General features: G+C 33.4%; 1 protein-coding gene across 1 annotated transcript in view; it reads left to right on the plus strand.

Moving 5' to 3' along the window:
• The window catches only part of AQR (aquarius intron-binding spliceosomal factor), an 86,882-nt gene that overhangs the window by 50,689 nt on the left and 16,528 nt on the right, over positions 1 to 19,665 (plus strand). Inside the window, exons 20-27 of the mRNA XM_039843975.1 lie at positions 3,103 to 3,344; positions 4,985 to 5,131; positions 5,844 to 5,913; positions 7,317 to 7,427; positions 10,002 to 10,111; positions 12,240 to 12,375; positions 14,983 to 15,192; positions 16,974 to 17,111. Of these exons, the coding sequence (XP_039699909.1) occupies positions 3,103 to 3,344; positions 4,985 to 5,131; positions 5,844 to 5,913; positions 7,317 to 7,427; positions 10,002 to 10,111; positions 12,240 to 12,375; positions 14,983 to 15,192; positions 16,974 to 17,111 (1,164 nt within the window). The remainder of the gene's footprint in view (positions 1 to 3,102; positions 3,345 to 4,984; positions 5,132 to 5,843; positions 5,914 to 7,316; positions 7,428 to 10,001; positions 10,112 to 12,239; positions 12,376 to 14,982; positions 15,193 to 16,973; positions 17,112 to 19,665) is intronic.

Consider the following 19,665-nt stretch of genomic DNA (forward strand, 5'->3'; position numbering starts at 1 on the left):
ATTTACTTAAATATATTTTGTCTTTTGATGAATTTAGAAACTTAAAATATAAATCCAGGTGTTACTTTAAAGGTTAGCCTCCTTCCTTGCTTTTTGTATATTAGATACTCAGTTTATGCCCCTGTACGAGGTGAAGAAAACATTTTGTTTATTTGTTTACTAGGAATTCTTTTTAAAATCAAAAGTAGGTGTACTTCCATATCACTTTAAGAATACTGCTGTGGATACTTGGAACTCTGAACTACTCTATGATATAATGTATTTATACTTCACTCATTAGTGAGAAAAGGGAGGTTTGGGGGCTAGAGAGTTTTACTTTTATAATAACTTTGTGGAGGAAGTAGTTTTAGTCAAGGGTTTTACTCTTAAAATTATTATTTGAAACTATATTATCAAAGTTAAACATTGAGCATTTCTTGTATTTAATAACAGTAGCTTTTGCACAAGGGCCTTTCTCTCTCTCCCAAACATGATGCTTCTTAAACATTATTATTTTATTACCTTTTTTTTTACCCATTGTTGTGATTAAGAAAAGAAAACTTCATATACAAAGAAATTGATTCCACATCTCAGCCTGTTGACAAAACGGTGGAAATATTCTCGATTTCTTTTGTCTCCTGCTCCACATCTAATTCATCAGTCAATCTGATTAGCTCACCACCTCCACTGGTGCCATGTCCAAGACACCTTCATCCCTACTTCCATTTTTGACTGCTTCCCCACATAGCAACTGAATGTCAATTATACCTTGGGGTACCCTGTTCATCACCATAATGGTTTCCCATCACAGTAGAAAGTTGTTACCGTAATCCAGGTGGCCTGTTCATCATCTGTCTTCTGGCTACCTCTCCAACATCATTTTCTAATACTTTTCCCTCATTCACACCATACCGGTCACACTGACCTTTTTGCTGTTCTTTAATAATCTAAGCCTTTGCACATATGGTTGCGTCCACCTAGGCAGTCTTCTCCCAGGTGTTAACCTGGTTTGTTCCCTCACTTTATATGGGCAACAACTGTTTAAATCTTACTTCCTCACAGTGTAAATATATATACACCTTACTGTTAAAATGTACAACTGAAACTTACTGGATTTCATTAACCAATGTCACCATTAAAAAAAAATAATTAATTAAAAAAAAAATGCTACCTCCTAAGAGAAGTTCTCTCTGGCAACCTTATCTAAAGTAACAGCTTTCTTTCTCATCATTCTTTATCCATTTATCTTTATTTTCCCTTTATGACACCTAATGATTATATATTCATTATTTCTCTGACATTAGAATGCAATGTAAAAATAAACTTTTATGATTACGCTTTGTTCTATCTGTTTCTGTTTTGTTTCTCAGAATGAGTCAGTTTACAAAAATGAAATGTTTCTTTCTTATATTTATTCTTTTGACCATTATATTTAATTCCTATTGTGTGTCTGATATTGTACTAAGTAATATGGAGCTAATAAAGATGAGTAAGAGACAGCTTATACCTTTAGGGTCCATAGAGCACTAATAAGAGAAGTTAGAAATATAGACAAATAACTACCATGAAAGCTCAGAAGGTGCCAAAAGCCATAAGAAAGATGGAGATAAAAGTGTCATGGAAGTTCAAAAGAACCATTCAGGTTCTGATCCAAGAAAAAGGAGGAATGATTAACTTGGCCGTGTTTGGGACAGGAAGAATGCTCTTTTGATAAATTTGGTATTTCATTATATACCTGGGCAGCAGCCCTCATTTATCTCCTCTCTCTCTTCCTGTTTGTACAGCCTGTCCTGATCCTTACTTCTTGCCTGAATAGTTGCCCCAAATAGCCTCCTCTGTCTCTACCCCTATTCTCCTCATAGTCACCATTCACCTGTTTTTCATACTCTTCCACTGACATTTCACTCTGCTTCTCAAAACATTTCCGTGATGTTACATTAATGATGATATAAATCAAAGGTTTTTCACAAATTCTTTACTTGAGTTAAACTAAAATGCCGCTTTCCTCCATGAACCTTTCCTAATATCAAAAGTGTTTCCTACATCCATCTCTCACCTACCTCGAACTGTGTTCCTGTTGTATTTTGTAATATTCTTTTCTATTTGCCACATTCTGCTCCTTTGTATCATTGTTATCTCTCTACTAGAATCATAATTATTTATCTGTCCATTTACTCATCCCATATTTAAACTGTCCTAGATCCCTGCTAGTGGGGATTAGACAAGTGATAAACAAGTAACCAAGTACATGAATAAGAATTGCAAGTAGTGATAAGTGCAAAAAAACAAAACAAGGCAATGTGGTAAGAGTGTGGTTAACAAAACTATCCTGTTATTTTTGTTATCCTATTGGATTGTATAGCATTTGTGATATAAAAGTGGCTCATTTGGTTATTTTATCCTTTGAATAGCCTAGCCTTCTGATTTCCGTATGTGAAATAGATCATTTTGTTGAAAGAATTGTTGGAAAGTATAAGAATTTGCCTTGGCTTTTAATAATTACTTTTGACTATGTAGATATTAACTACTGTAATGACCTTTTATTGTAGTCCTGATTCTTTCATCCTGAAATTTTATTTGACATTTCATTTATATCATGTTCACATTTTTTAAATTTTTTATTTCCGACAATGCCAGTTTTAATATTTCTAAATTGTGATGTGTTTCACAGTCGAGGCACACATTAATGTGCTTCTGGTTGTGTGTGTTCTTAGCATTGAGGAACTGTGGAATATAAGGGGGAGAAAACTCTGGTCGTTCCTAAGGAAGCATTTTCTTTAAGGGTTTGTTCTATGTTTCTTGCTATTGTGTGGACCTGGTTGGATTTTCATCCTACCCAACAGAAGTCAAGTGGTAAACTCATTTATGACATTCTGTGTAAATGAACTCCTAACGGATAAACTGTTCTTGCTAAGTTTGGTCTTTTGTTTAACTCAGTGTATGGGATCAGCTGAAAATATAGCTGTTGATTCAGTCTGGCCAAACACCTGTCAGCAGAAAATAGCTTCTTACCCTGAAACACATGGGAATTCTGGATTAGTGTGGCCAGCTCTGCATTCCATTGAAGTGCAAATGTTTGAGATGTCTTCTTGACACAATCTTTTTCTGTCCTTTTACTGACAGGCTGTGCTGGAAACTATTCGGAACCTGATGAATACTGACTGTGTGGTACCTGACTGGCTGCATGATATCATTTTAGGTTACGGGGATCCAAGTAGTGCACATTATTCAAAAATGCCCAATCAGATTGCCACCCTTGATTTCAATGATACATTTCTCTCCATTGAGCATTTGAAAACCAGCTTTCCTGGTCATAATGTTAAAGTAACTGTGGATGACCCAGCTCTACAGATACCCCCTTTCAGGTAAAGTCAGGCTTTCTGTAGACAGTCTGAGGCCAATCAGGGCTGTAGCTAAAGTAAGCTTTGAATAGCATATCTGGATTTTGTTTGGGCAGTCTTTATTTTCACCATATAATCACTGGGGTAAAATTATTTTATTTGACTCTATTTTTCCTTCTTTGTGTAATAGCTATTTTAAGACTACAATAAAAGTAGCTTCATCAGAAAATGCTTGTTGTCTGAAAAGTACTATATAAATATATTTATAGCATTTACTGAAGAAATGGTCATATGCTATATTTCCTAATTAATATACTTAGCCATGTAATTTTGAACATCTGTTTTCAGGAAAATACTTTTCTTTTAACTTTGCTTGCTTTCACAAATTTTAAATACTTACAATAATTGTATTTGACGTTAAAGGAGCTTTAGTATTAAATTTGAGTAGAAGTAGAACAAAGTATCTGAAGCACTGATTGGTATTTCCTGATTTCCATATAAGGATTAGTAGTAATGCACTCAATACACCAATGGCTGGTAGCAAAGTGTTTACTTTCTTGTTTGGAAATAAGAACATACAGCTTTTAATTGACTACTGAATATAAATATAATAATTTAACATATTAAAAACATGTATCCTTTTAACACCCATACCTTGTCTTCCTCCTATTAATGGCAAAATCATTCTTCTAGTCACCCCATCTTTAATCTCAGCATTATTTTTTAATCATTTTTACTGCTATAACTCTTGCTATGTTTTATAGATTCTGCCTTAAGTGTACTTTTTTTTATATGTCATTCCTGACTGCTACCTTTCTAGGCCCTCAACACCTTCAGTCTGTATGTACATGGCAGTGCCTTCCCTACTTGTTTCCTCCCTTGAACTCATTATATGATTTACTGGTAGAGTCCATTCAACTCCCTAACTAAAAACCTGATTTTTCCTGTCGCTTATCAAAATAACGACCTCTTAGCCTCTTTGGTTCTTAGCATTTGTAGTGGATCGGGGTGGGGAATATATTATCTGTCCTTTCAGAATGGGAAGAAAGACTGGAAAAAGTACACACACAGAATTAACTTGTTTAGTTTAATTTTAGAGTAGTCATTGATTTCCCCAGGTACCTATGGGGAGTTGTCTCTTGAGGAATCCCTGACCGCAGACTAAGAACTTCTGCTTTAAAAGCTTGATATTCCAAAGGTGTCATAACAAGGAGCCAGCTTTTTTCTCCAGCCTATTTTTTTCTTATTGTATCTTACTCTCCGGCAAAACTGGCTTCTTGTTGTACTTGAACCTCTGCCGTTTTCTTTCTTCTTGGAATATCTTCCATCCTATGTTTGTCTGTCTAAATTCTTTGAAACGCGTCTTAGATGCCACCTGTCCCATGACGCCTTTTCTGATTAAATGAAGGACAATGTATGTGTAGAACACTTTACAGTACCTGTGACATAAGGATAAAATGTTTTTTCTTTCATGCTCACTTAATCAAATGACTGTTTCTAGTATGAACAGCCTTTACAGCTTTTAAATCTTTTTTCAAAATTTATGTACAGATAGTGAGTTCCTTTAGGCCATAAATGTTTTTTACTGATCTGATTATCTTCTATACAATGTCATGCACAAGATAAGTACTTTGTAAAAATTAACAAAGATTTTGGTCTCGTAGGATAACTTTTCCAGTAAGAAGTGGAAAAGGGAAGAAAAGGAAAGATGCAGATGGGGAAGATGAAGACACTGAGGAGGCAAAGACCTTAATTGTTGAACCTCATGTTATTCCTAATAGGGGTCCTTATCCTTACAACCAACCCAAACGGTAATTTTACTGTCTATGCTAATCGTAATGATGAATAATAATTTTTTGATTTTTTTTAAAAAAAATCACTATACCTACTTTCCTTCTATCAGCTGGCCGAATAGCTCAGACTTTTTTGGACATTCCGTAGTCATATTTCAAAAAGAAACATTTTCAGGTACTATAAGAAATATTAGAGGGCTACCTTAATTTGAACACAGCGTTCTTACTTCATGGCCATATGTCACATACAGCAGCTACCCTTGTGCATGTGTTGCATGACTAATAAAGTGGCATTATGTCTGGTATTAGATTGGGAACTAGAACTTTGACACTCCAAAATGAGGTCTGGGATGGGCTCAGTGTGTTAAAAAAATAACTGTAGTCTTTTCACAAGATTCAGTTTTAATTGGTCTGTGGAAGCGTGGGGGTAAAGAGTCACTCAGAAGAGATTGGTTCAGTCATATAAGATATAAAAGTTCTACAGAGTTTCTGTACAGCATTGTACTCAACAGTTAACAATACAACAGTACAGTGCTGTACATTTAAATTTTGTTAAGAGAGCAGATTTCATGTGTGTTTTTTACCACACACACACACGCGTGGTGATGGAGTAGAGAAGAAATTGGGAGAATAGGGACAAATGCAGAACAGATGTTTAGTTGTCTAAATTTTTACTAAATGTCATTCATCTGTATTATCAACCAACTTTTTTTATTATTATTATTTGCAGTAATACAATCCAGTTCACTCATACACAAATAGAGGCCATCCGAGCTGGAATGCAGCCTGGGCTGACTATGGTAAGAGAATTATTGTTATACACGTTCTCATATGGATTTAGACTATAAGCATCAGATTTTTGTATGAATATGGCGATCTTGATACTCATTTCAGTATTCGTAAATAAAGTTTTATTAGACCATAGCTGTGCCCATTTGTTAATGTATTTATGTGTGCCTGCTTTTGTGCTACATCAGCAGAATTTAAATACTCACAGCAGAGATTGTATGGGCCACAAAGCCTCAATGCTTACTTGCTGGCCCTTTACAGAAAGTGCTGACAACTGATTTAGAAGTGTGTTTAATTTCCAAGGTTTTGGAGATTTTTCTGTCATCTTCCAGTTACTGATTTCTGGTGTAAGTTCATTATGGTCAGAGAACAACATCGTTTATATGATTTCAGTTTTTTAAAAAATTGGTTGAGGTTTGTTTTATGGCCCAGGATATGATTTCTCTTGGTGAATATTCCATTTGTACTTGAAAAGAATGTATATTCTGTTGTTTTGGGCGTGGAGGAGTGTCCTGTTATGTCAGTTTTATTTGGCTGATGGTATTCTGTGCTTTTCCGTCCTTGCTGAAATTCCACCTACTATTTGGTTGATTACTGAGAGAAGAGTATTGAAGTCTCCAACTATAATTATTTGTCTTTTTCTCCTTTCAGTTCTGTCAATTTTTGCTTTACATATTTTAAAGCTTCGTGAATGTGTACATACATACTCAGAGTTGTTAATGTCTTCTTGGTGAATTGATGCTTTTATCGTTATGTAATGTATCTCTAATTCATGTTAATTCTTTAAAGATATTTTCACTGGACATATAATTCTACATTGACAGTTCTTTCAGCACTTTAAAAATATTATTCCACTTCCTTCTGACTTTCATGGTTTCTGATGAGAAATCCACAATCATTTGAAACATCTTTTTGCTATATAATATATCATTTTTCTCTGGTTGCTGTTAATATTTTTTCTTTGTCTTTAGTTTTCAACAACTTAATTATGATGTATCTAGGCTTAGATTTCTTTGGGATTCTGTTCAAAGTTCGCTGAACTTGAATCTGTTGATTTATGATGTGCCAAATTGGGGAAGTTTTCATCCATTATTTTTTCAAAGACTTTTTCTATATTGTACATTTTTCCTCTCTTTCTAAGACTTCAGTGATATGAATGTTAGACCTTTTAGTATTGCCTATAGATTCATGAGGCTCTGTGTCTTACTTGTTTTAATCTTCTTTTTCCTGCTTGTTGTTTAGGTTGGGTGATTTCTATTGATGTGTCTTAAAGTTCGTTGACACCATCCTGTTCATTATGCTATTGAACTCATCCAGCAGATTTTTAAATTTATTTTATCTTTCAGTTTTCTAATTTCCATTTTCTAATAACATGCTAACTTAGTAGTTTCCTATGTGCTCATCCCCTTTTCAGGTTGTAGGCCCACCAGGTACAGGAAAAACAGATGTGGCGGTTCAGATCATATCCAATATCTACCACAATTTTCCAGAGCAGAGGACTCTGATTGTTACTCATTCTAATCAGGTGAGAAGAGTGAGTAAGTGAATGAGTGAAAGAGAGAGAGGGAGAGAGAGGGAGAGAGAGAGAAAGGAAGAGGAAAAGGGAGGGAGTGGGAGGGAGGGGAGAATGAATGCACGGGAGAATGAATGTATGCACCCATGTGTAGAATGGACCTGGGGGGACGATAAAGAAGGAGCAGGGACTGCATGAAAGCACAATGGAGATTTCTGCTTGTATGGTAACCCGATTGTAGTTACACAATACAAGGAAAAGCTGATGAGTTATTGAGTTATTCTTGGATTATCACTGGCCATGACCAGACTATATTGAGGAAAATATTTTTTAAAAATTTATATTTCTAATTGAGGGAGTCATATTGTAGAAAAGTTAAGAAGAATATTCGGACATGTAGTCAGATATTTAGATTAAATTAAATTGCCTCTCTCCATCTTCTGTGCTAAGCTAGAGCTTTTACTTTGAGATCAAAATATTAACCCTTAGTAGTAACATTGTTCTGCTAGTAGAACGAATATTCCTAAAAGACTAGGTCTAAACTATATTAATACTGTATTGTATTTTAAATCTTTATGAAGTATACATATGAATATATTACATGGAAGGACTGTTTTGGTTGCAGATTCAATATAAGGCTTTATAAACAGCTAAAATAATAAAAACAAACTCCTTTCTTGTCAGTAATGGCTAAAAAATTATCTTTACCTCTATCTGTGTGTTATGGTAGTTCTGGAGCCGTCACTATCATAGAAATGAAGAACAAGTAACATTAGCTCTCATATGAAACATGATAGGCAACTCTCAGAACATGCTGAAACATCTTATGAAACTTTCATGGTAGGCTAAACCTCTAAAGGTATTTATTTTCTCTGAACACATTAACGATGGTAATTTCAGTTTAACTAGTTCTATGAAAGAGTTGGTCTGCCAAGAAGCACTGGGTTTTTAGAATACTAAATTCCAGTTATCATCAACTTTTAATCTACAGGTTTTAAAATGAATACTATCCTGTTTATTCACTTACCATGTTTTTATGTCTTTGAAGTTTATAGGTAATGGTGGCATATTGTACTAAAATTGTGTTGGGGGAGGATTGATTGAGACTATATCTTGATAAAAGAAACAAATTATGTACATTTTTTGTCTATTTAATATAATTTAGTCTGTAATTTTTTCTATTTGCAAATTCTTAGGGTGAATAATGAATATTTCATGTGTTATCGTTTTAACATAGTATTTTTTAGTAAGTTTTGTCATAACTTGATAATGACTTTCTTTAGTATTCTCTACTAATAGACTGGTATAGCACAATTTTAGAGATTATTTTGCAAAATAGCCAAGGACTTCATTGTTTGCTAAGGCCTTTTTTGATCCTTTGATAATAAAATCATCCTCTTTGATGTCTGTCAAATCATTGATTTTTCACAACTGTGTCATTTGCCTGACTTTGATTTGCTTTTATAATTCAAGCAGTTCTCCAACATCACTCTAATTTACAATGAAATCTTGCAGTTTTTTTCCTGAGATTGCAGCGTGCGAGTATTTTTTGCCCTCTAAATCTATATGGTTCCTGAGTTTGGATAGCAAAGGTTTGGATAGTGAGTAATGTGATGTGGTCTGAACTGTTGGGTCTCATGTTTTGAATGGAAAGTATTAAGAGTTTGGATAGCGGGGATTTTTTTTTTTTTTTGTAATTTATGTTTATCTCTTCAGTTTCTGAGCTCTAATTGCTTAAATTTTGTTAACAAAAAAATACCTACACTTACCTTATATATAACCTGGATGTTTACGAGACTGGACGTTGACTTATGGGTAGGGTTAGACTGATGATAAATTAGGAGAGATATCTGAGTGGGAGCTAATTTTTAAATGATGTCTTATTAGTGTATCTTCTCATACTATGAAACTTGCCTTTCTTCAAAACCTTGTAACTGCAGATATTCAGATAAAGAATACTAAGATTTGAGGGAACCCTAAACATGAGTATTTCACGGGTGACTTCTGAATGGTTTTCATCAGAAGAATTTATGATGAGTGCTCTGCCCATTGTTGAATAGAGATCTTTAGACTTTCAGCCTAAGGTTTGAATGATGCACTCTATCTTTCCTGTCTGTGGTCCTCTTGATGTATTCTACTTCCACACTCACTACCTGAGAGTCCTTCTCCACCACAAAAACTTTTCAGTTCTTTATAATCCATGGAAACTCTTTTGAGTGACATGAAACTTAGTGTGGTTATTAGTTCTTTTAGTAATTTTTACTACTTGGGAGAAGTTGAAACTGGGCCAGAACCTCTCTTTTCATAAATTAGAAGGAGAGATTTAGTGGCTAGGTAATTTTTATGGTTTCTAATTATTGATTTGGCTAAATATTCATAGGCAGAAATATCAGAATTCAATAAAAATATTTTATTTAAATTGTAAATTGCCTAATGTATTTCCTTTTGTGTTTCAATAAAAGAATGTTTGATTCCTATCTGACTGAGCATTGCTCATTCTTTCTATACTTCTGAATGATTTTGTTACTTTTAAAGAAGTACCTAATCTTTAAAACGCACCACCATCCTTTCTGTTTTATGCTCCAGGCCCTGAACCAGTTGTTTGAAAAAATCATGGCTTTAGACATTGATGAGCGCCACCTCCTGCGTCTTGGTCATGGAGAAGAGGAGCTGGAGACAGAGAAAGATTTCAGCAGGTGAATAAATGGGGATGAGTTTTGAAACGGTGTATAAAAGAATTTTTAACCTTTTTTTCTTGACTAAAAAAATACCAGGAGAAGAGAACAATGATTAATTCAATTTAATTCTGAAAGGTTCTAGGGTAACCTACTTAGATGATAGATTGACCTAAAAGTCTAGTCATGATCTTCCTCAGCTCGTTTTGTGAGTTTATGCCATTTTTCCTCAAGCATGCAATTATTTCAATGAACAGATTTACCTTGTTCATTTTAAAATTGCAGATTGCAATTTGCTTTCTGTTTATTAAAGTAATTTTTAATGTCGCCTAATTCAAATCAGATAAGTTTGCGTGATTCCTTTTCACATTTCATCCAGTCATTTAATTTGTATGTATTTTAGGCACCAATTAGGAAGTTGATTCACTTAATGAAGTACAATTAAAGTTAATGATAGTATAAGCTTTGGGGTTGTAAGCATTATTTCAGGTACTTATTGCCAGATTCACTGGATTTTATGTTTAATATTATGAAAGTGACTAACATTTTACCAGATTTCTTCTATTAATATTTTGTTTTTTTCCTTCCCAGTTACTTTATAATAGCTCATTTTATTCATATTTAAATCCATTTTAAAGCATAGTTTTAGACAATAGGCATAATTAACAACTGCACACATTTAATATATAATGCTGCCTTTGGCTATGAACCGTGACGTTTGACTAAATTGACCATAGACATCAAAAGATCTAAAAGAATGTTGAATTATTATGTGCTTGGTCAGTAGGGCATATTCTTTTATTTCTCTCTTTTTGTCATAATTAAAAAGAAAAAACAGTGAATATTGTTTCACAATAAAAGTAATATAATTTTCCCTAAAGAAAATTTTTTAAATCTAGTGAGACAGTAGAGGGAGTGATTGTTATTCTACTGCTCAAAATCAAGTGTTTGTTAGTCTTTTTAAAAATAATCAGCTGTAATCATACTGTTGTTTATAATTATATGCAGTTTTTTTAAATTAATAGACTTTTTAAAGTATAATTTTAGCTTACAGAATAATTGAGCAAATATTATATAGAGAATTCCATTTTATATTGCTTTTTAAATTCAACCTTATGTCATAAGAATTTTGGCATTTTATTATAAACTCTTTATAAACATCCCTAATTTTTTTTTTACCAAAGCGTTCTTTATGGGAAAAGTTTTAAACTATTGATAAGCAAACAAAAAAGTTACTTGGTATAATGTTTATATCCTTCTAAGTTGGAAAATTTTTAAAAACATCTCCCGTTTTAAAAACATAAAAACATCTCTTTTTTATTCTTGAACATTGCTTGCTGCTTTAAAGGTAGGTAAATAGATCTCTGAACTCTGGAGCAGCCAGGAACATGACTTCTTCCTTTGTCGAATTTTTAAACATAAGAAAAACAGTGTTTACACTATTTTAATTTTTTTTTTTTTTTTAGTGTTAAAGGGTTGTAGTAGGCACTTCGTTATGGTGGAAAGAGTATGTACAGACTTTGGAATCCTATTCTGGTTCCACTCCTCTTTTTCCTAACTATATATGTCTGGGCCAGGTACTCTCCAAATTTCAGGGTTTTTTTTACTCATTCAGCAAATATTTATGAACCTACTAGGTTTGGATATCAAGCCACATGCTGGGATGACAAAGAATGGTCAAATACATTTTAACCTTTCAAGTGTTTAAAATGAATTTACTTTTATGATAGTATAAGACAATAATACTCAAAACAGCCAATCTAAACTGTATGTTCTTGGTCTGTGATGAGATGAACTAGCACCAGAATGCACTGTATTGTTTCCTTTGTAAAGGTCTCGTTATAGGGGAAAAAGAAACAATAGCTGAATTAAATGGTATATTTAGAGATCTAGTTGATTTTCCTTCCTCACAGAACACTAACACATTTGAGGATTTGCACTGATCCATAGGGTACACTTTAAGTAGCTTTGGTGTAAAATAATCCAAGAACTAGTACTTATACTTAAATATAAACTATGTTTTCTATGTGTTTTTCTATTTGGCCATTTATAGTTTCTGTTATGATTTTCTTGAATATTTTGTTGACAGTTTCCTTGCAAGTCTCTTCATTACATAATTTTCCCTTTTTTGCTTAATTGAAATTTCTAGGTATGGAAGAGTTAATTATGTCCTGGCACGAAGAATAGAACTTTTAGAAGAAGTCAAACGATTGCAAAAGAGTCTAGGGGTTCCAGGAGATGCTTCATATACTTGTGAAACTGCAGGCTATTTCTTCTTATATCAGGTAAGAGATTTAAGAGGTTTTAAATCATACTTCATTGTAATATGGTCTTCATTTGGAAACTGAGATGGGTTCTTGATATCCTTTTTGAAAGCTTATTTTTTTGGTGAGTAGACTAAAATCCATACTATTGCCAAAGCAGTATTTGTGAATGTTAAATGTTTATGTTTCCTATAATCTTCAGTTTTCTTTGCTAGCCTTGCTTGATGGCTCATTCAATGAAAGGTCAATGTTGATACTATTTAAATTTTTTTTATTTTTTCCTTCTTGCTATTGAAAAGTTTCTAGTCCTTTTCTTTTTCTTTTTTTCCATTACTGTAGAGGGATAACTAAATATTCTAGCTACCTAGTGGTAACAAAGTACAGTTTAGTAACTTTTACTGCACATATTAATCAACTAATGAAAAACAGTCTCCTTTCACATTTCTGAAAATAATTGTTATAGAATTATTATTATTTTTTAATTGGTTTCAAGTATACATTGGGTGGACATTTATTTAGTCTATAAAATGATCCCCTTAATTGCTCCTTCTCTCCTCTGGTTTTTCACCTCACCATTACATTAATGCTAACTGCATTCCCTATGCTGTGCTCCGCATACCCATGACTATCTATCAACTACTAATTTGTTCTTCTTTAACCCTTCACTCCATTCTCCCAGCCTCCCAACCCCTCGTCCCTTCTGTCCGTCACCAAATTGTCCTCTATATCTGTGAGTCAGTTTTTGATTAATTTATTCTTTTTGTTGCTTAGATTCTGCATATAAGTGAAATCATATGGTATTTATCTTTCTCTATCTGACTTGTTTGACTAGCATAATAACTTCTCGGTCCATCTATGTCATTACAAATGGTAGGATTCCATTTTTTTTAATGGCTGAGTAATATTCCATCGTATATATGCACCATAACTTCTTTATCCAATTGTCTGTTGATGGGCACTTAGGTTACTTCCATATCTTGGCTAGTGTAAATTGTGCTGCCATGAATATTGGAGTGCATAGATCTTGACGAATTATTGTTTTGGTTTTCTTTGGATAAATACCCAGAAGTGCAATTGCTGAGCCAAAAGGTATATCCATTTTTAATTTTTTGAGAAACCTCCAGACTGTTTTCCATAGCTGCTGTACCAATTTGCAATCCCACCAACAATGTATGAGGGCTCCCTTTTCTCTGCATCCTCTCCAACACTTGTTGTTCTTTGATTTATTAATGATAGCCATTTAGAATTAATTTTAAAGTAGGTGTTTAAGTTAACAATTCTTGTAACTTCAATATAGAGGTATGCTTTTGCTTTCATTAGGGTTAGTTTTTTGGGGTATGAAATCAATGAGAAAGCCAAGTAAAATGAATAAAAATAAACTTTAACTTTAATAGTCAGTTGGTTTACTAATAATTTTAAATGGACCAAGTTATAATCAAATAATGAACATTTTTGTACAACTTGTTCTCTTTGTACTGTTACTTGTATATTTTTGATAGAAATCATAACATTGAAATTTTAAAGTGTATATGCAAGATTAGGTTTATGCTTATGATAACTGGATACACAAACCAGTTGACTCCATTTAAAACGAGCAGATTTTCTGGTTTCTTATGAAACAGAAGATATGCGTCATCTTGCAAAGTAGTCTTAGACTCTGTTTAGAACTTTGAATAATGGAGTAAAGATCATTCTAAATGCATATTTGGCACAAAATAAAAATCACTAGGGTTTCAATGAAAACTACTTTTAAAAGTAGGAGAAAGAATCTATAAATGATGGAGGCTTAAGTAGTAAATTTGGGAAATATGAACTTGAGGCTTCACAGTATAAATCAATAATTTTCAGCATGTAAGAATCACATTGGGGAAGTTGTTTAAAAGGAAATTCTCAAGCTCTATCCCCAGAGATTCTCTTTCAGTAAGGGATGGCCTCCAGGCATCAACATTTTTATTTAGCTTCTCAGATATTCTGCCTGAGGACGACACTTTGAGAAACACTGAAGTTGAAACAGAAAAGACCTGGGAGAATTACAGAAATTGAGATTAATTAAAGGACTTTATGGTAGAGACATAGTTAACATTATACCAGAATATAATTGAACTATATCACAAAATTCTTAAAATGATCTTTATATGTATACTCAGCTTAACCATAAGTTCTTTATAAATGTACTTAAGAGAATTGGAGAAATTATAAAGGTCTGGGAGAAGGATTGACAAATGCCAAATTGATTAAAAAACTCCTAAAGCTGGACTTACCATATATGGGAAAAACTAAGATTATGAAAAAATAAGGAATTTCTTTGTTTGTTTTAAGCATAATAATAAACTGTCTTGAGTATACATGGAGAATCTGAAAAATCTGCAATAAAGCCCCATGCGATCACCTTGCAGTTCTTTCCCATTTCTACATTTTTGATAAAAAAGCCTTTTTTTCCTACAATCTTAAAGATTACTTTTACAATAGAAAGGCAGTCCCATTGGTGGCTTCGATAAGAAATAGTTCTGTTGGTGCTTTTCCTTTTTCTTTACCTAGCAGATCTTATTTTTACCAAATTTCTTTTTAGTTTTTCATTTAAAACATAATTAGCTAGCAAATTTAACCTCAAGTGCCTTTTTCTTACAGGTAATGTCTCGTTGGGAAGAATATATCAGCAAAGTAAAAAATAAAGCTAATACATTGCCAGATGTTATGGAAGTCTCCACTTTCTTCCCTTTTCATGAATACTTTGCAAATGCCCCTCAACCCATTTTTAAAGGCCGATCTTATGAAGAAGACATGGAAATTGCTGAAGGATGTTTCAGGCATATTAAGAAAATCTTTACTCAGCTAGAGGTAAAGATTTTCATTTCTTTTAACTTTCCTTTAAAGGTTTTAAATTTAGTTGTTGTTGTTTTTTAAGTCAAGTAAATGAAATATTCAAATCTTAATAAACCACATTGTTTCTTTTAAGTGAACTTATTGGAAATATTTATAGCTCTAGTTCAAGAAACAAGTAAAAATTAAGATACGAATTGAATCCCCATTATGCTGGCTTTTCTGGTGTAAAAGTCAGAATATTTAAGAAAGGAACACTTCCATTAGGACATTCCACAGTTGGTCTTTGAACTGGAATTTGAGACTACCATATGGCCATTCTAAGTTTTTCATGCCTCTTGACTAGTAGACAAAAAGCGAGGTTACTGGTTAGCCAGGGTGATTGATCCTGCTTATAGTAAGGTGAAGTAAGAATCGCCAGCCACTACATGAAAGGGACAGAACAATATGTCTGGAACCAGGGACCACCTGGATGCTTCCTCTTTTTCTTATTCCTTATGGAAAACATCATTGGAAGATGACAGCTATCTGGTAATGGGATCATATTCAGGCTCAGATTTCTCAGTAAAAAGGTTTAGGATTACTTTAGCTAAAAAGAGTGGAGACTTTGTCTCTTTTGTCTTTGTATCTTTTAGATGCAATTATATCCCTACTTCCTAGAACAGTATCTGGCACCTAGTAGATGTTTAGTAAATATTGATATGTGGTATGGATAGGTGGATGGATGAGTGCATAGTAGATACAAAATAATCAATATATGGTATGATAATAATGAAAATTTAAGACCTGCAAAACAATATTATAGTATGCTTATAATTACATAAACAAAGTAAAAGAATAAAAACATATATATTAGCTGTCTAGGGAGGAGGTGGAAAGAAAGATATGCAGTTACCTCATCTGTACTTGTAATATTTTAATTATTTAAAAAAACAAAAAAATGTTTTATAAAAGTCCGAAGTAAGTATGATACAGTGTTCAGATTTTGATAAAACTTGTTATTAGGTACTCTGTTTGTGCTTGTTTGTTCCTCACATTCATCTATTGTCCATCTCCTTATTCTCTTCTATGGGGGAATCTTCTCTCATGGTCAGGGGTGGGGCTGATCCTCGGAGGTTTATTTTCCTATCTGCCTATGTCAGCCGACCCCTGCCTGAGTTTAGCCAATGAGAAATGTGGCAGAAGACACGAAACTAAGATATTTTTCCACCAGCTCTCTTTGCTTTTGGTTTCATCTTTTTTTCTATGGCTCTAGTTTCTGTTGGCCTGGCCCGCCATGGTTCCAGTTTATTCTCGTACCCTACTCCCTGGGCTCTGACAGCACTGCCTCCTCCCTTTATCCTTCTTAGCCTAGAAATGGTCGCAGCTTCCTGCTGTTGCTAATCTCTGGGTTACTTCACCAGCCCTTGGTTGGCTTTTCTGCTCCTCTGTCACCTTCATAACCAGTCCCCTGCATTAAATCCTTTTGTTATAAATACTTGAAATAGTATCAGTTTTCCTGGAGGGACCTTGATTAATACAGGCACTCTAGTGATTGATATTTTATTTAGTATTCTTGTTAACATTGAGTATGTTTTGCCTTAATACCAAAACAGTCCAAATTGTAGCTTGAATATCAGCTATTATTTGAATTAAATTAGTACCTAATTACTAATGAAAGAATTATGATTCTTTAGGCTTAGTTTATGTAATATTTAAGTTCTCAGGAATTAAGTCTGATTAACTGAATTATCTGGCTGTATGTATAAACTACGTTTATTTTCCTAAAATTGCCTTTCACTGTCTCCCTACCCCCATAGGAATTCAGGGCCTCTGAACTGCTCCGAAGTGGACTGGACCGATCTAAATACCTTTTGGTGAAAGAAGCCAAAATTATTGCCATGACCTGCACTCATGCTGCCTTAAAACGACATGATTTAGTCAAGTTAGGTTTCAAGGTAAAGTCTTAGATTGTAGTTCCTTAATCCATCATTTGTTCAGCTGTTAGTTTTTTTTTTCTTTTCTTTTTTTTAACCTAGGCCATTTTCCGTGGAAATTGACTCACCTCTTATTAAGGTTCACATTTATAATTAGCTAAAAATGTCCCTTAAAACGACAACAACCTCTTATGTTTATATTAATGAACTCCTAACTGTAATTTTTCTAAATCTAGTTATCATTAATATGTCCATTAAGTAACATTATAATCATGTGATTGTCTAACCAAATTCTAATACTTGTTAAGGTAGATTAATTTATTTTCACTATGTGAAAAAATCTAACAGAACTAAAAGCTATAAAAATAACATTCAACATTTTTCACCTATTAAACATCCGTATACTTGTATTGTTCATGTTTTAAGCACACATCCATTCCCAGTTATTTGTTCATTCAGTAAATGAAAAGCCTGCCATAAGAGGATATGCATTACTCTTAGACTGTAAAATGAGATACTAAAATGGCTTTATCGTATCATAAAGACCAGAGAGCTAAAGGGCATGATAGCCTGTTAGCTCATTACGTGGGATGTAATAATTAAGCAGTAAATTTAATTTCACTGATTCTTTGTGACTTTGCTAGTAATACTGACCCAAACTCTGATTTTAATGCAAATCATTTAACTTCCCAGCAACTGGTTTATCTTGTTGTTTAAAATAGGATTTGTGTACTGGTTTGAATTCAAAGTTAGCAAAGCATTTGTTGTTAATGAAAGTAACCTGACAATTTTTAAATGTTATGTGCTCAGGGGAAGATAGGTGCTAAATAAATTCAAGGTGACAGAATTGTTGTTATCTTGGATGAAAGATTCTTCAGCTGTAAGGTAGGACAAATATGATGACAAAAGGTAGTGTGAACTTATCCTAGTGGTGTGAACTTACCCTTTTGCAGATTATTAGTGAGAATTTTTCACCTAAGTATTTTATTCTGTGGCTGACATGTATACTTTGAATTTGATATTTAATCATATCAGTTTAATTTCAAAGGGAAACAATGCAACCATAATTAGCATTATGCTTTCATGCGGCTTTTCATAGGCATATTCTAAAAAACATTACTTTTAGCTTATTGCATTTTCATTAGTCATTTTCTTACATTTTACTATGCAAGATAGTTCACTTGAGTGCTGATAGTATCTCTTAGATTTTTGATATTTTTAATTTTAAGGTTTTTTTTTTTTTAATCAACCTTTACATGTATCTGGTTTAAGAGTTTAAAATCTTGTATATTACTTAATATTTAAAAAAGGCAGTCCCTAACTCCCCGATTCTCTCCAGTTATCCAATCTTTCAGCTCTTTTAGTTTTTCCTTTGTTCTTTTAATCTGTACCAATAAAGAATGTTACTTGTCCATTTTAAATATTGTCTTTTGACTCTGTGCTGTCCCCAAGGAGACATGCATGCATATTCATGGGCTTTCTCCTTCGTAATACTCTCAATATATTTATGTCATAATTTTGCTTTGTGATTAAAAGCTCATCTTAAAAAAAAATTATATTTTTTTAATACGTTAAATTGCATTAGATTTTCAGAGTTTTTCAGAAAGCAAGCTTTTTAAGCTGTCTTCTTTGAGCTCTCCCGTACTGTTTTACATATCGTGTCTATTATCCTGAGAGTCCATGAAGGGACTTCTTTGAAAATGTGACTTTTTGAACTATTCCTTCTCCTAATCTCCTACCAGGATGTCCTAATTAATCATTGTTATAGGGAAATTCAGCATCAGATAGAGCTACTAGAGAAGACATCCAGCCACATGTCTAAACCTTTTTCAATTAGAAACAGTGCAGAATTGAACTTTAATTTTCATCATGTCCAGTGGAAATCCAATCTTGGACAAATACAGATACAAGCATATTTTGATAAAAATGAGTAGCACAGAGATTATAAGACATATAAACAATTGGTTTAAAAGAGGAGAGTTAATTAAGCATTAGGAATAAATAGTACCCCATTACCTTCCACTTCCCTAGAAAACAAAATAAGAGGAGCAAACCTTAAAAACAGGAAACAAAAGAATTCTAATATATACTTAATGAGATTCTCAAAGAAAGTATCTTACCAATAAAACAAGGAATAAGATATACTAAGTAGCAATCAGAATTAGAAGTAGAGGGAAAAGATAAACCATGTTGAGAATAGATCTAGAAGAGAGTTGGACAGATAAAAGAGAATCATCAAAGAAAGAGTGAAATTGTCTTCAGCTGGAGAAAGACTTGATTTTTTTATTATTTTACAAATGTGCAGTACCTAACATCACTAGAAAATGGGATCATGGCAGTATACAGGTATCAAACAAGTAAATATAAAGATAGAATTACAAATTGTGATTTGCTGTGAGGCAAAGGAAAAGAGTCCTGTGAAACCCTCTTTAGATTGGGAGGTCAGAGGAGGCCTGGATACAGTGGGGTTTAAGCTAATACTATACGAATCAGAAAAAGCCAAGCAGACCAAAAGTAAAGAGAGAGTAATAGCACGTGCAGAGGGCCTGAGGCAGGAATGGTTTTGAGAAAATGA

Source organism: Pteropus medius, unplaced genomic scaffold (genome assembly GCF_902729225.1).
Source record: "Pteropus medius unplaced genomic scaffold, Ma_sr-lr_union100, whole genome shotgun sequence".
Taxonomy (NCBI): domain Eukaryota; kingdom Metazoa; phylum Chordata; class Mammalia; order Chiroptera; family Pteropodidae; genus Pteropus; species Pteropus medius.